Source organism: Pseudopodoces humilis, chromosome 16, assembly GCF_049639895.1.
Source record: "Pseudopodoces humilis isolate 2021_Gansu_Grassland_sample_001 chromosome 16, ASM4963989v1, whole genome shotgun sequence".
Lineage (NCBI taxonomy): Eukaryota > Metazoa > Chordata > Aves > Passeriformes > Paridae > Pseudopodoces > Pseudopodoces humilis.
In genome coordinates, this window is record NC_142215.1 from 17,459,932 (window position 1) to 17,471,948 (window position 12,017).

General features: G+C 37.9%; 1 protein-coding gene across 3 annotated transcripts in view; it reads right to left on the minus strand.

Moving 5' to 3' along the window:
• The window catches only part of SCAPER (S-phase cyclin A associated protein in the ER), a 133,820-nt gene that overhangs the window by 37,738 nt on the left and 84,065 nt on the right, over nt 1–12,017 (minus strand). For all 3 annotated transcript variants that reach the window (XM_014251020.2, XM_088063278.1, XM_088063279.1), the window contains exon 25: nt 4,978–5,101. In XM_014251020.2, the coding sequence (XP_014106495.2) occupies nt 4,978–5,101 (124 nt within the window). The remainder of the gene's footprint in view (nt 1–4,977; nt 5,102–12,017) is intronic.

Genomic DNA, 12,017 nt, shown 5'->3' on the forward strand with positions numbered 1-12,017 from the left:
AATGGTCTGTTTCTGGTGCTGAGCCAAAAGAGCAAGTGAGAAGTCTTTAGCTGCTTATTCAAGTTCAATAGGAAAAATAATACTATGTTGCTCTGGTAACTTTTGTTGACTGAAATTTTAATTCATGTCTAATGATACCAACTACTCACTGAAACGGATTGAGGTTTGCAATGTGTAAATCAACTTAAATGTGGCAACTTTGTGCTTGGAAGATTAAGTTTTAAAAATTGCTAATAAATGCTACTTACTGCTTTTTTTCACCTTAGATAAAAAACTGTATGTGCTATTTCTTAAAAGATTTAACAATATCTTGCAGCAGAGCCTTTGGTTTGCTGTAATTAACAATACTATGAGTGGATAAGGCCCAGTTCAATGTACATAGGAGAAATATATATTTTAAATATATAGTCCTTACCTATAAAAGTTCATGCTTTAAAATTAAACTGATCTTCCTAATCTGTAAAATAAATATATCTGGTACTTTACTAGAGTCATTTATTGCAGAGCTTATTTTTCATGTTCAATTTTTTGGGAAAACGTGTGTGCATTAATTAATATAAAGTGAGAAGAAATGTGATTTCTTGTAGGATATGGGCTTGTAATTGTTAAAGTTTTTAAAGCTGTACCAGAAAGCCCTGTAGGAGGGCACAGCTGCAGGCTCTAGATGGCTGGGGGTTATGGGGCACTTATGAGGAGGGACACGTGGGCAGCCACTGATAAGCACCCTTCTGATAAGTTTTGGTTATGCCTGATGGAAGCTGAAGGTATAAAAGAGAAGTGTGTTCTACAATAAAGTCATTTCCTCTGCATGCACAAGTCCATGTCTTTGTTCCCCATTGCTACAGTTTTTTACTCAGTGCTATGTCAATCAAGAGCTAGAAGAAAATACTGCTTGGCAGAAAATGGGTAAATTTGAACTTAATTCCTTTTATACTAATTCAAATGAGTGACAACAGATCAGCTTTTTTACTGAAGAAGTAATTAATGGGATAGTGTGAAAGTGTGTTGAGATTTATGTTCAAAATTAATTGGTGTGCTTGCAGAAGCAAAATTAATTGGGGTGCTTGCTTGTTGATTATTATATCAAGCAAGGGGGTAGGAAATCTTAAGATTTAATAGTGTCATTATGAAAGCTTTCAAGCTCTAGTATCTTTGTGTTGATTACACAAGGTGTTTCAGAGAAAACTGTGTTGAACATGGGTTTTGGATGGGTAAATCTAACAACATTCCACATTCCTGAGGTTAAACAGGTTTAACAGTTCATATGACACAAATATACAAGCGTGATTACACAAACTGATTTGTTGAGCAATTGGTATAAAACATTTTTAAATCACAAGGGAGAATCAGGAAATACGTAATTACTGTCCAAATATCTGACACATCCAACATCTCAATGCTATTTTAGCTTTTCTGATGGCTGACTTTGCCAGGCCTAATCAAGACTTCTACTTTCTTTAAGTGGTTCTTGAACTGGAACACTTTGGTGACCCAACTCTCAGCTTTGGTACAGTCTCCATACATATGATATTTCTATATTGCTATTCCTAAGAGAATTTCCCCTGTGCAGGGGTTCCCATGCTTGTGCAGAGCTGCCATAAGCTCTTCAGCTCTGCCCAGCATCTTGGGCTTAATCCTGTAAGATGCTGCACAATATGGCCCCAATCCAGTAAAGCACTTAGGCACACATTTAATATAGCTGAAAATGCTCCTCTCTTCTGACTCACGCCACCAAAATACCTCTGCAGATCAGAGCAAGTTCTCCTCCTGTGCTAACAAAAAACACCAAACAATTACCAGTTAGCAATGCAGAGGTCCAGCACTGACAACTCATTCGTATTTTTATTTCATAAAAGGCACAGTCCTCCACAGCTATGAAGTATTTTAAATGTTGAGTTGGTTAACCTAAATGGAAAGACTTCAGACCTTTAGAATCACAGGATTTATTTTAATTTGGTAAATTACTTCATATCATTCTTCCATTACCAGTAGAGATTTTGTGCTTTTTGCATGTGTAGGCACTGGGCTTGCTTCAAAAACATTCTGCAAAGTACATCTCAGAGGTCTCAGTAGGATATCAGACTTTCTATGTAGTAATTAGCAAACCAAAGAAATGGAAGTGGCTCAGGAAGTCCATGGGCTTGATATGGTACAGGTGAAGGTTTCTATTTTAAATTCCCTACCCCTAAACACTTCAGCATGTCATTGCCTCTTCTACTCCAGCCCTGTTTTCAGGATTTACTACTCTCCACACAGGCTTGTTATTAGGGACTGAGGGAACTGTCAGTGCCACACAGCTGAACCCTGTGGAGACAGATGTCATTTCAAAATGGACTACAGGAGCCCAGCAGCATAGGTGTGCTGCAGATTTCACAGTTCTTGTCATCAGCAGTGCTAACATGGAGCTACCTTATTTGATGCAGCACAGAAGATTAAAAAACTGACCACAAATGGTGAAGAAACTGCAATAGGATGTACACTGCTGTAAATGGCAGCACATTCCAGGCAAGAAGTGGAAGAGAAAAATTACTTTCCTGTGACTAGATAGCCAGATTAACTTAAACCCAGTAAAATTTCATAGGCCACTTACCTAAAATATGGTGCAAATTTAAGCACTTAATTTTGGAGAAGAAAAAAGTAACCAACAACTGGGTTTTGATCCCTACATTTGTTTGATGGCTACTTCACCTAATGTTCATTGCACATTCACTAATGATGTCTTAGAATTTTCAGATACTATGCATTGAAAGATTGCCTTAAAAAATAATCACAGTGATTTGTTGTATCACACAGACAGGTATGGTTTAGGTGTATGGCTTCTCAGATATATTTGGGATAAGTACATGATAGCTGTCACTTGACTGGAAATAAAACCCCCAAAATACAAAACGTTCTTTACATGCTTATAGCTCCATTAATTACTTGGTTTTGTTGGTATGAAACCTTCCAAAACAGACAACTAGAAAGGCTGCAATTATTCTGCAACTATCTTCTGGCTGCAGTAGACAAAGAAGAGACAGCAGTAAATAAACAAAGTTCCAACTGCAGCACAAGACCTATATGAATGTAGGTGGGAAGGTTTGATCCATTAATCGTGGAAGTCAGGAAACACCCCTGCTGCCCTCAACAGACACTGATTTAGGCATTACCTGAGCTAAGGAGGCTGAGGAAGGTAACAGGGTAAGTCAGGCTACAGAAGGTTTCCTACCAGTCCCTTTAAGCAGGAGGTAAAGAAAGGTCTAAAAAGGACACTTCAAACTATTAACCTGGACAGGCTGGATGTCACACACACACACACAAAAAAAAAAAAAACCAAACTAAAACTAAATCCACAAGAAACTGGCTGGAAATAGGGTTTATACTGGATGTATTCAAGATTATATTGAAATGCTTCTCAAAACAGTACTGTTTCTGTATTCAGCAAATATTGGTGTACTTGTTTAATAATTTGTTAAAACTTCGCAAATATACTTTCTCATTTCTTACTCCTGGTATTACTTTGGGCTTTATTTTCCAACAGAAAGTGGAAATACACATAACATGGGCAAAGGCTGCATCACACAGCTCATCCAACCAGGAAAAGTGGAGGCAGTTAAAAGTCTCAGGGGGTATATTTTACTGTTTTGGTATTCAGAGCTGCTCTCAGTTTGTACATTTCTTTTCTGTAAAAAAAAGGAAAATTCAAACTTCATCTGATTTATTATATTTTCAAGAGAGAAAAATCAGGGTTAGAAAAGCAGCACTGTTCTTGGGTTTTGTACTCAAATATGCACTTCATGGAACTATGAAGATACCCCAGTTTAAGGGCCAATTCTGCATGAAGAGAACATAAGAGACTTTCTGTATAGGAAAGAAAAGTGCACTGTGGATCATGGGAAACATTAAGCTTTAATTACAGTTTTGCTGCAATTCAAGGGTAGTATTTGGCAACAGACTGAAAAGAGCTCTAAGTGCAGTAAATTTTCCTTCTGTAGTATCTCTGAGCTCTAGGTGGCCAGCTCTGCCTAAGAAATCCCCTCTGTGTTCCTTCAGGAAATGACAGGTCGTTCTGCAGCGCTGCCCTGCGAGCAGGACAGGGCTTTGGCAGCAGAGTGAGCCTCGTCACTGGTGAGGTGCTGGAGGATTTCCCTGTGGGTAATTCTGCCAGCACTGCCCAGCACACCTTTCACTGAGCGCTGAAACATAATACCTGCAATCCTCTTGGAGAGATCTGCCGGCAACAATGAGCTGGCAGCTGCTCACAGCAGAGTGCACAGGTTGCATTTGTGCTTTCTTTGTGTCAAAGAACTCGGACTATCTTTTTAAAGTCCTCATCAACAGTCCTATGGCTTGTTGATTCTAACAGCATCACTTAAATTATTAAAAGTATGTACATAACTTTTCAATTAACAAACTGCTTGGCTCATGAAAACACATACACACAATTTATAAGTAGAAAACCAGGACTAAATATCTTATGATGAGCAGGTCACTATGAATTAAAAATGAGTTTTCAAATAAAATATTTAATGACATTTCAAATTAAATGAAACACTAGAAAATTAAAACTTTCATTGCTGAAGAGTCCTATTTAAGCATTTCAGCAAATCAGACTCTGGCAATGTATTGACCTGACTTAGATTCCAGACACTGAAACAATTAAGAATCAAACACACAGAAAAGAATCATTATAGTCTATACTTCAAATATTCCTATAGGGTGAGTTAAAGAAAACAACCTCAGAAAATGCTAAAGACAGAACAATATCCACTCACAGAGCTCCTGGTACACATGCTTTGGCAGAATTTATTAGTAGAAGCAAATACATCAATTTCTATAGAGTACAGTAGATCCAGACACCAAATACAAACAACAAATGAATTTTATTCTTTCAAGGCTTTATTCTTATTTATCTCCTGGTGTTCTTATAATCTAGATACTTCAACATGTCTGTGAAGCATGCAAAAATTTCCAAATTAAGGAAGTTATTTTACCTACCGTAAACTGGTGTATCAACAGGTCCATCAAAAAAGTGATCTTATTACTAAAGAGGATATAGGTGCAGTTTTCTATGCAGTTGCTACAGGTGAGGCTGTAAACATTTACTGTACTGCACAGTGACCTAAAAAATCAGAAGGGAAGAAAATTAGAATTTTACTTTCTTCAGTTTCTTTTATTAAAAGCAAATAAATGTCAGCACATCAAAAAACTTTGCAGGAATTCACATTAATTTTCTTCAACTTGGGATTCCAAACAAAACTAATACCTTAAATAAATCAATTAAATTACTTCAAAACAGTAAAGCCACACACTGCGGGTACTAGACTCTCCTGTATTCTAAACTTTGACCAAAACTGATACAGAACATCAGCAATTTCATCAGTTGGATGGGTATTTCCTTGTGTGTGGCTCACAGCTAGCACACACTGAACTCTTTCCTGGCAGGACCCTCAAGCCCTGTGTGAAGTATTTGACAGCAATTCCCAGGAAAGCAGGGCTAGTTTTAGAGAGAAGCTGCCAGCAGTGCCTGTGCTCCAGCACAAGGAGTAGGGATGACCAAGGAACTGGCAGAGCCCAGCAGGTGAAACGCCTGTCACAGAAGTCACATTGTCACCCATTTGTCACTCCCTGCAGTGCTGCCGTGCAGCTCCAGCCGTGTACTCCACCTGTGGCTGGAGTAGAGGGGACAGCTTTGCAATGGGAACACCACAAAATACAAGCCCATGCACCACTGCTCTCTGCACCACAGGCAGTGATTTCCATCTGCTCCTATTAAAGTGTTCTTCTCAAAACAGGCCTTGCAGTGAAGCTGGGACCAGTCCTAGAGAACATTCTCCTGGAGAAGATCAATCTTACCAAAGAGAACCCCATTTCAGAATAAACAAAAAGTTTTGTTTCTTGAGCTTTGCTTACTACAAAAGCCATCACTGTTACTTCACAAACACACACACAGACACGACACAAATGCATCATAAATACATCCAATAATAAATACAGATGTTTCTCTAAAGTAAACCAAAATAAAAAGAACTTTTACTTTGTTGAGTTTTTCTCAACATGTAAAAAAAATGAGACTAAGTTCAAATAAGCTCCAAAGAAGAAAATAAATTATGAGCACTGTTGAAAGGTCGTACAAAAGTGGGACTGCAACAAACATCAAGTTACTGCACTGAAATCATCAAAGCTGGTATTTAACAGAACAAGCTGTGGACTAATTCAGCATACTTCTGGAGCTGAATTTTATGCTTTATCTTTCACCTCTAATACTCTTTGAAACAACAAAATTATTTACACAATAAAGACTGTGGCTTTACTGATGCTGGGCTCATTGCTGAGGCATCTGGTCACTTAGCCTGGCTCCCCAGAGCTGAAATGGAAGCCTCTCACATACATACATTGTATTTCTCAAGCAAAGGGAAGCTGGAAATGCTCAGAGGTCAGAAAAAGTGGAGTAAATTTTTTTCATTTGTATGGCTGTATTGTCTTCTCTTCAGCTGAAAAATTTAGAAAAGAAGTGAATGAACATTTTTACTTCTCCTTTTCTGAGTATCACCATATTATTACCAGTTATATTAATTTAACTGTACTGGTAATTAATTTTACTCTACTGCCTAATTAAATCAATTTCAATCTGCAGCTTACGTGATGTGAAAACAGTATTAAATAATTACTTATTGACCAAAAGCAGGTTAATATTCATCTATTTCACCTAATTTTTACCCTACAAGGATAACACCTAGAAATAATTGAAGCAGCATGCTTCATGTTCATTTTTACAAATCTGTCTTGCAACACTATTCTCTCTTCCTCTCCTGACCATATAAGAGGATTTAGTTCCCTTCTCTCAGTAATGCTGAAAAAAATATTTTCATTAGGCATCTCCTTCTACCTTTCGTGAAGATTATTCCCTTGTGTAGGTATGTTTAGAGAGAGAGAGGAAACTATATTGGTAGTCTCTATTTTCTGTTGAGAAGATGCTTTAAATCAGCTTCTGTCATTTTATCAGCTATTCTAAAATAAAGATCAATTCTATTTAAATATAAACATTATAATTCATCCGAAGTGTCAAATATGAACCTGTAGGTTAATTCTGACAGCATTTCAGAGTTCTGAGGTGATTTAGTTAAATCACTGCATTAAATGCTTTTTGATATATGGGATTCCTAATTCCTAAGAGGATCATTTATTTTACACTTGAAAACACAAAAACTTCCCACTTTATATGAAGACCAAATTCCACTGTAAGAATGCATCATACTTTTGTATTTCCCTAGTGAACCTCACGTCACAAAGAGTACTGGTGTTTCCAGAGACTCTGATAATGCATTTGAAAAGGTGCTGGAAGCAAATGGATGTCAAATTAATTTTTCACAACAATAAAGAGGGTTCATTTAATTGATACCATAAGCTTGCTAACAGCAGCTCGTCTGAACACATTCTGATCACGGCACGCGCTCAGCTCTGCCTCAGCTCCACAGCCTGACTGGAATTCAGCACCAGGAGTGTCAGCACAGAAGTGTCCCCAGGTGGTTGGCAGTGTTAAATGGCAGATTAGAGACAGCACAACTAATTTCTTTACTTTAATCTTATTAAGAGAACAACAGCTGTCAACTGTCATCATTTCTGCACAAGGCCTCGGAGACAAGCAAAGGGCTGTGAACGAACGGCAGAGACACAACTTTATTTAACCACACCTTAAATTCACTGGGATTAAAACCCAATGTATTTCCCACCATTTTCTTTCCTTTTGGAAGAAAATAACTGCTCTGAATTCCCAAGGTGTTATCTCCAGAGCCCCCAGAGCCAGCTGAAGGCCTGAGCTCTGCAAAGCAGGTGGTTATTGATTACTGATGTTGCTGTAAACTTTGTATCACACCCACAAATCAGCTTTCCAGCTCCGGCCCCAGCACCTTCACTCCATCCCACGGCCAGGCTGCCCTCGGATGCAAGGCTTTCCTCCAGAGTAAATCCAATTATAAAAACCTCCTTACAGTACACAAGCTTGGAGCCAAAAAAGCAATCTGTCTTTAAACTGGACAAAAATACATCTGTATGTTATGTTTATTTTATATGAGTATGAAGGAGGAGGAGAGGAGGATTCATTTTAATCAAGCTAGATCTCAACAGTTTATATGTCTGCACATGATTTTTTTTTTAAATGTTAGATCATCTTCATTTCCTCAATTTGCCTGATATAAACAAGTTGACAAACTTTAACTTTTACTAAAAATATTGAGGCATTAACAGTATGCAATCATGGAAAACTAATCCATGATAGTGCACCAGGATACAGAGGCAAGAACTCAATTTTTGCTGTACAAAAACCAGGGCATCATCATCTTATAACAATTCACCTGTTTCAAGTGTAAAGCTTTTCCCTGTTTTTACAACTTCTGACATTACAAAAGAATGTCCTTTGATTAACAATGAATAACCCTAAGAGCTCAATTTGACAGTGCAATAATACAAAACTAAACATTATCAAATTTAGGATGTGTTAATTCAGTAGAAAACTGCTCAATTTAACCAGTTTGAATATTATGCAGCCCTCTGATGGGGAAAGGGATGAGTATTGCAAATTACCTGCTGAGCTGCAAAGAAGTGGAAGGTGAAATAATACCAAAAAATGGTGCACGGAACAGCTGTAGAGTGGAATGGGTAAGGAACCATCAAGGTAAGAATATAGACTGAAACAACAATAAAACTGCATGAACAACAAACCTAAACCCAAGTAAAAACTACAGAGAACAAGTTATAAAAACACCTCTTAGTTCAAAGTAGTTCTTAGTGAAAAATGTCATTTGTATCAGTGCTATCCAAAATATTATGGGGATTTCTTCTTTTTATGTATGTAATTATGGTTTGAGCTTTTTTATCCTGATAATATTTGCTTATATAAATGATGCAAGAAACTGTATGAAAATAGAAGATACATTAAATTTGACTTCAATGCCACCTAAACTCGCAGCAAAAGTCCAACTTTGTTCCTTACACAACTACTGCCAATTTTTCTTCTAAAGTACTTGTCACTCAAGGAAGTCAAAGTATTTTTCAAATGTTAATTAAACAAACTCTACAAGCCTCATTTGTTAGCAGGTTTGTTACCAACATGTCATGGTAAATGAGCTGCACATTGCAAGGCAACCCAAGGGATGAGACTCATCTCCTGCTCTTCATCTGAAGGCATTAAATCATCTTGCTGGGCAGCTCCCTTTTGCTTTTCTGTAGAAGTGTAAGAAGAATATCACAGGGCTCTAAAACCTTTACAAATTCTGCTGTGTTTTTTCTTGTTTTATGGAGAAGTGGACAAATCCTGGAAAACTACAAAATGCTGCTTTGAGAAATAATACGGCTGTACATTAATTTTTATGTTAACACCAAAAATAAAACTTATCATAACCCACTGCTTTCTCTTTCCTTTTTCCAGTGATTTATTTGAAGGAGAGAAAAATTGCCCCAACACCAAATGTATCATCTGTCTCATAAATGTCACGTCTTCCTCACAGCATTTCCCATCCTGCTGCTCTGACTACTGGACTGGACAGTGGTACAAAACAACAGGCATATTGTTAAACCTTCTGATAATAAAGCTTTATCTTGTAGACATGGGATTAAAGTTCTGAGCTGCACCATACAGCCAGGATTTTGGGGAAAGAGAGATGTAGATAATAGCCCATGTAATCTCCTCACCTACTTGTAAATAGCTTATCCTCATCACAAAGCAACAGACAAATTCCCAATTTAAGATGAGTGCAAATGGTTAAACGTTTCAAGAACCCACAAACAATCTGAAGTACAGTAGTGTCCTTTAGGCAAAGCGTATTTGGCTGGGGAAAGATTGGAGGGCAATTGATGAAAGGTCTTCATTTGACTTCTCTCCACAGGGCTTTGCTTTGTCTTTAAACAGAGAAAACCGCTGCTTCGCTAGATTCAACGTTCAAGAAATCAGGATGTAAATGACATGTGCACAAAAGAAAGATAAGTCACTTCAAACTTGTTTCAACATTAAGTGACAAACGTGATCTGAATTCTCATTTAAAGAATTAAACATATTCTATAATTGCCCTTGGTTTTGAACCTCCCTCAAACACTCTGTATATGAAAAATTTCTTAAATCCTTTCAGTGAGGCCATAATACCCATGAATATGGTTTGTGCCTGGTTCAAACTGCTCATAGAAAGTCCCAGCCTCTGGAAGTACTGCTTGCTCTCAATAGTTGAGGTGCAGATTCTGCACAGAACATTCTTCTCCACCAAAAAGACCACAGAAATACCAACAGAGGAGGCTCTGCACCTCATGCAGCAACACCAAGTTCCTTGGGCCATTTCCAGCAGACTCCAGACTCTCTAAGCCTGACTCAAGCAGTCAGACTCTCACAGACCAACCCTGCAAGAGCTGTTTGCTTCAGAGAGCAGGATCCTGTGTCAAATTACGTGCAAGCTGATGGATAACTTCCCAACTTCCATACTCTCAGGTGCCTACAAACTGGAGACTGCAATTTGCTGTGAAGCTGAATGAAATGCTGTATTTCAGGAATGGAGCAAAGTTCTTCAGAAGATGTTTTTAACATACAATGCTGTCAGAACAGTTTATATTAATCTCTTTTCTGCCCCCGTATTTCCTTTGGAAATATGGCTAGTGGAAAATCTGTGTTAATAAAACAATGTTTAGAGAATTTTTCAAAGATGCAAAAACTCTTTATAAAAACTCATTCATCAACAGGCTCAGGAATCTGAGGGACCACTGGTCCGAAAAGGGTGTGAGACAGACAGTGACTGCCAGAGAGAGGAGCCTCTGATTCAACTCTCTGGATGTGACTTCTGTTACACAAATGTGGCTGACATGGGGCTTTATTTGTCAGCACACAAACTCCTTCGAGACCTAATACATTCTCAAACTGCCTCACAAACTTCAAACCCAATGTTTCCTGTAATATAAACACAATGTTCTCAAACCTTCCCAACAAAGATTACCTAAGCAAGACTTTGCTTAATAGGAAAGAATAAAAACCAAAGATGTATGGACTGTGCACATTCTAAGAATTTAAAGCTCAGTTTAAACTAGGCTTTAAACAGGGCACAGAGTGCAATGCTGTCCCTTGTGAAGTTTATCCCACATCAATGAGATCACTCAAAATTAGAGTCTCTACAAATGAAGAAGCCCCAAAGCCATCCCTAAGCTGCTCACTCAGCCCAACTCAGGATTGCTCACCAGTGTAGCTGGCTGGACCTGCAGTGCATTTGGCACGACTGCAAAGGCAGGAATTTTATTTATTCTCTTATAAATGTGAAGTCAAGATATCAAAAAAATGGTTTTTCCTTAGTGCTCTTTCCTAGCACTCCATACTTATGTCCCTTAACATCAGCAAGTTTTGATCCAAACTCTCACACTGTAGTGCCTAAATTACAATTATACCAATATTACAAAATATCTACAAACAATGGCAATAGTACACACCAGGATATCCTGGGTTTGGTTCATCTTGTACCAAAACCACACCTAGCTCTGCTCTGAAAGCACCTATATATTTTTGATTGTATAAAAACTAGAGTTAGAGATTAGGGAAAAGAGCACGCTTTTGAGTTACCAGTTTTTGCAGGAATTCTGCTTAGTCACCACCTTCTTTTTTAAGGATTAGACATTTAAACCCTTCCATTCTTCCTTTCTGTAAAGAGGAATTTCTCTAATCCACAAGAATTTTGATTTACCTGTTTGTAGGAGGCCTTTCAGCTAGCAGTATCTTACAACCATTTCATTTTAAAAGCAGACAGATTCCAGTAAATTACAACCCTTAAAAAAATTCTCCTGCTTCCCACTAGAGATCTCTGCAGACTAACTTCAAAAGATATCTATCTCCTCCTCTGTTAAAGACAGTTTCATTTTTTTTAATACAATTAGCTGCTGCTCAGATATATCATAGCTCAAAATAAAACCACCACGTTAAGAAACCAGAGGGTAAGTGGAAATGTCTTTCACCTTCCATGGCATAGAGAACAGCAGGGTTTTTTGCTCTGAAGTCCAACACAGGACTAGGAGAA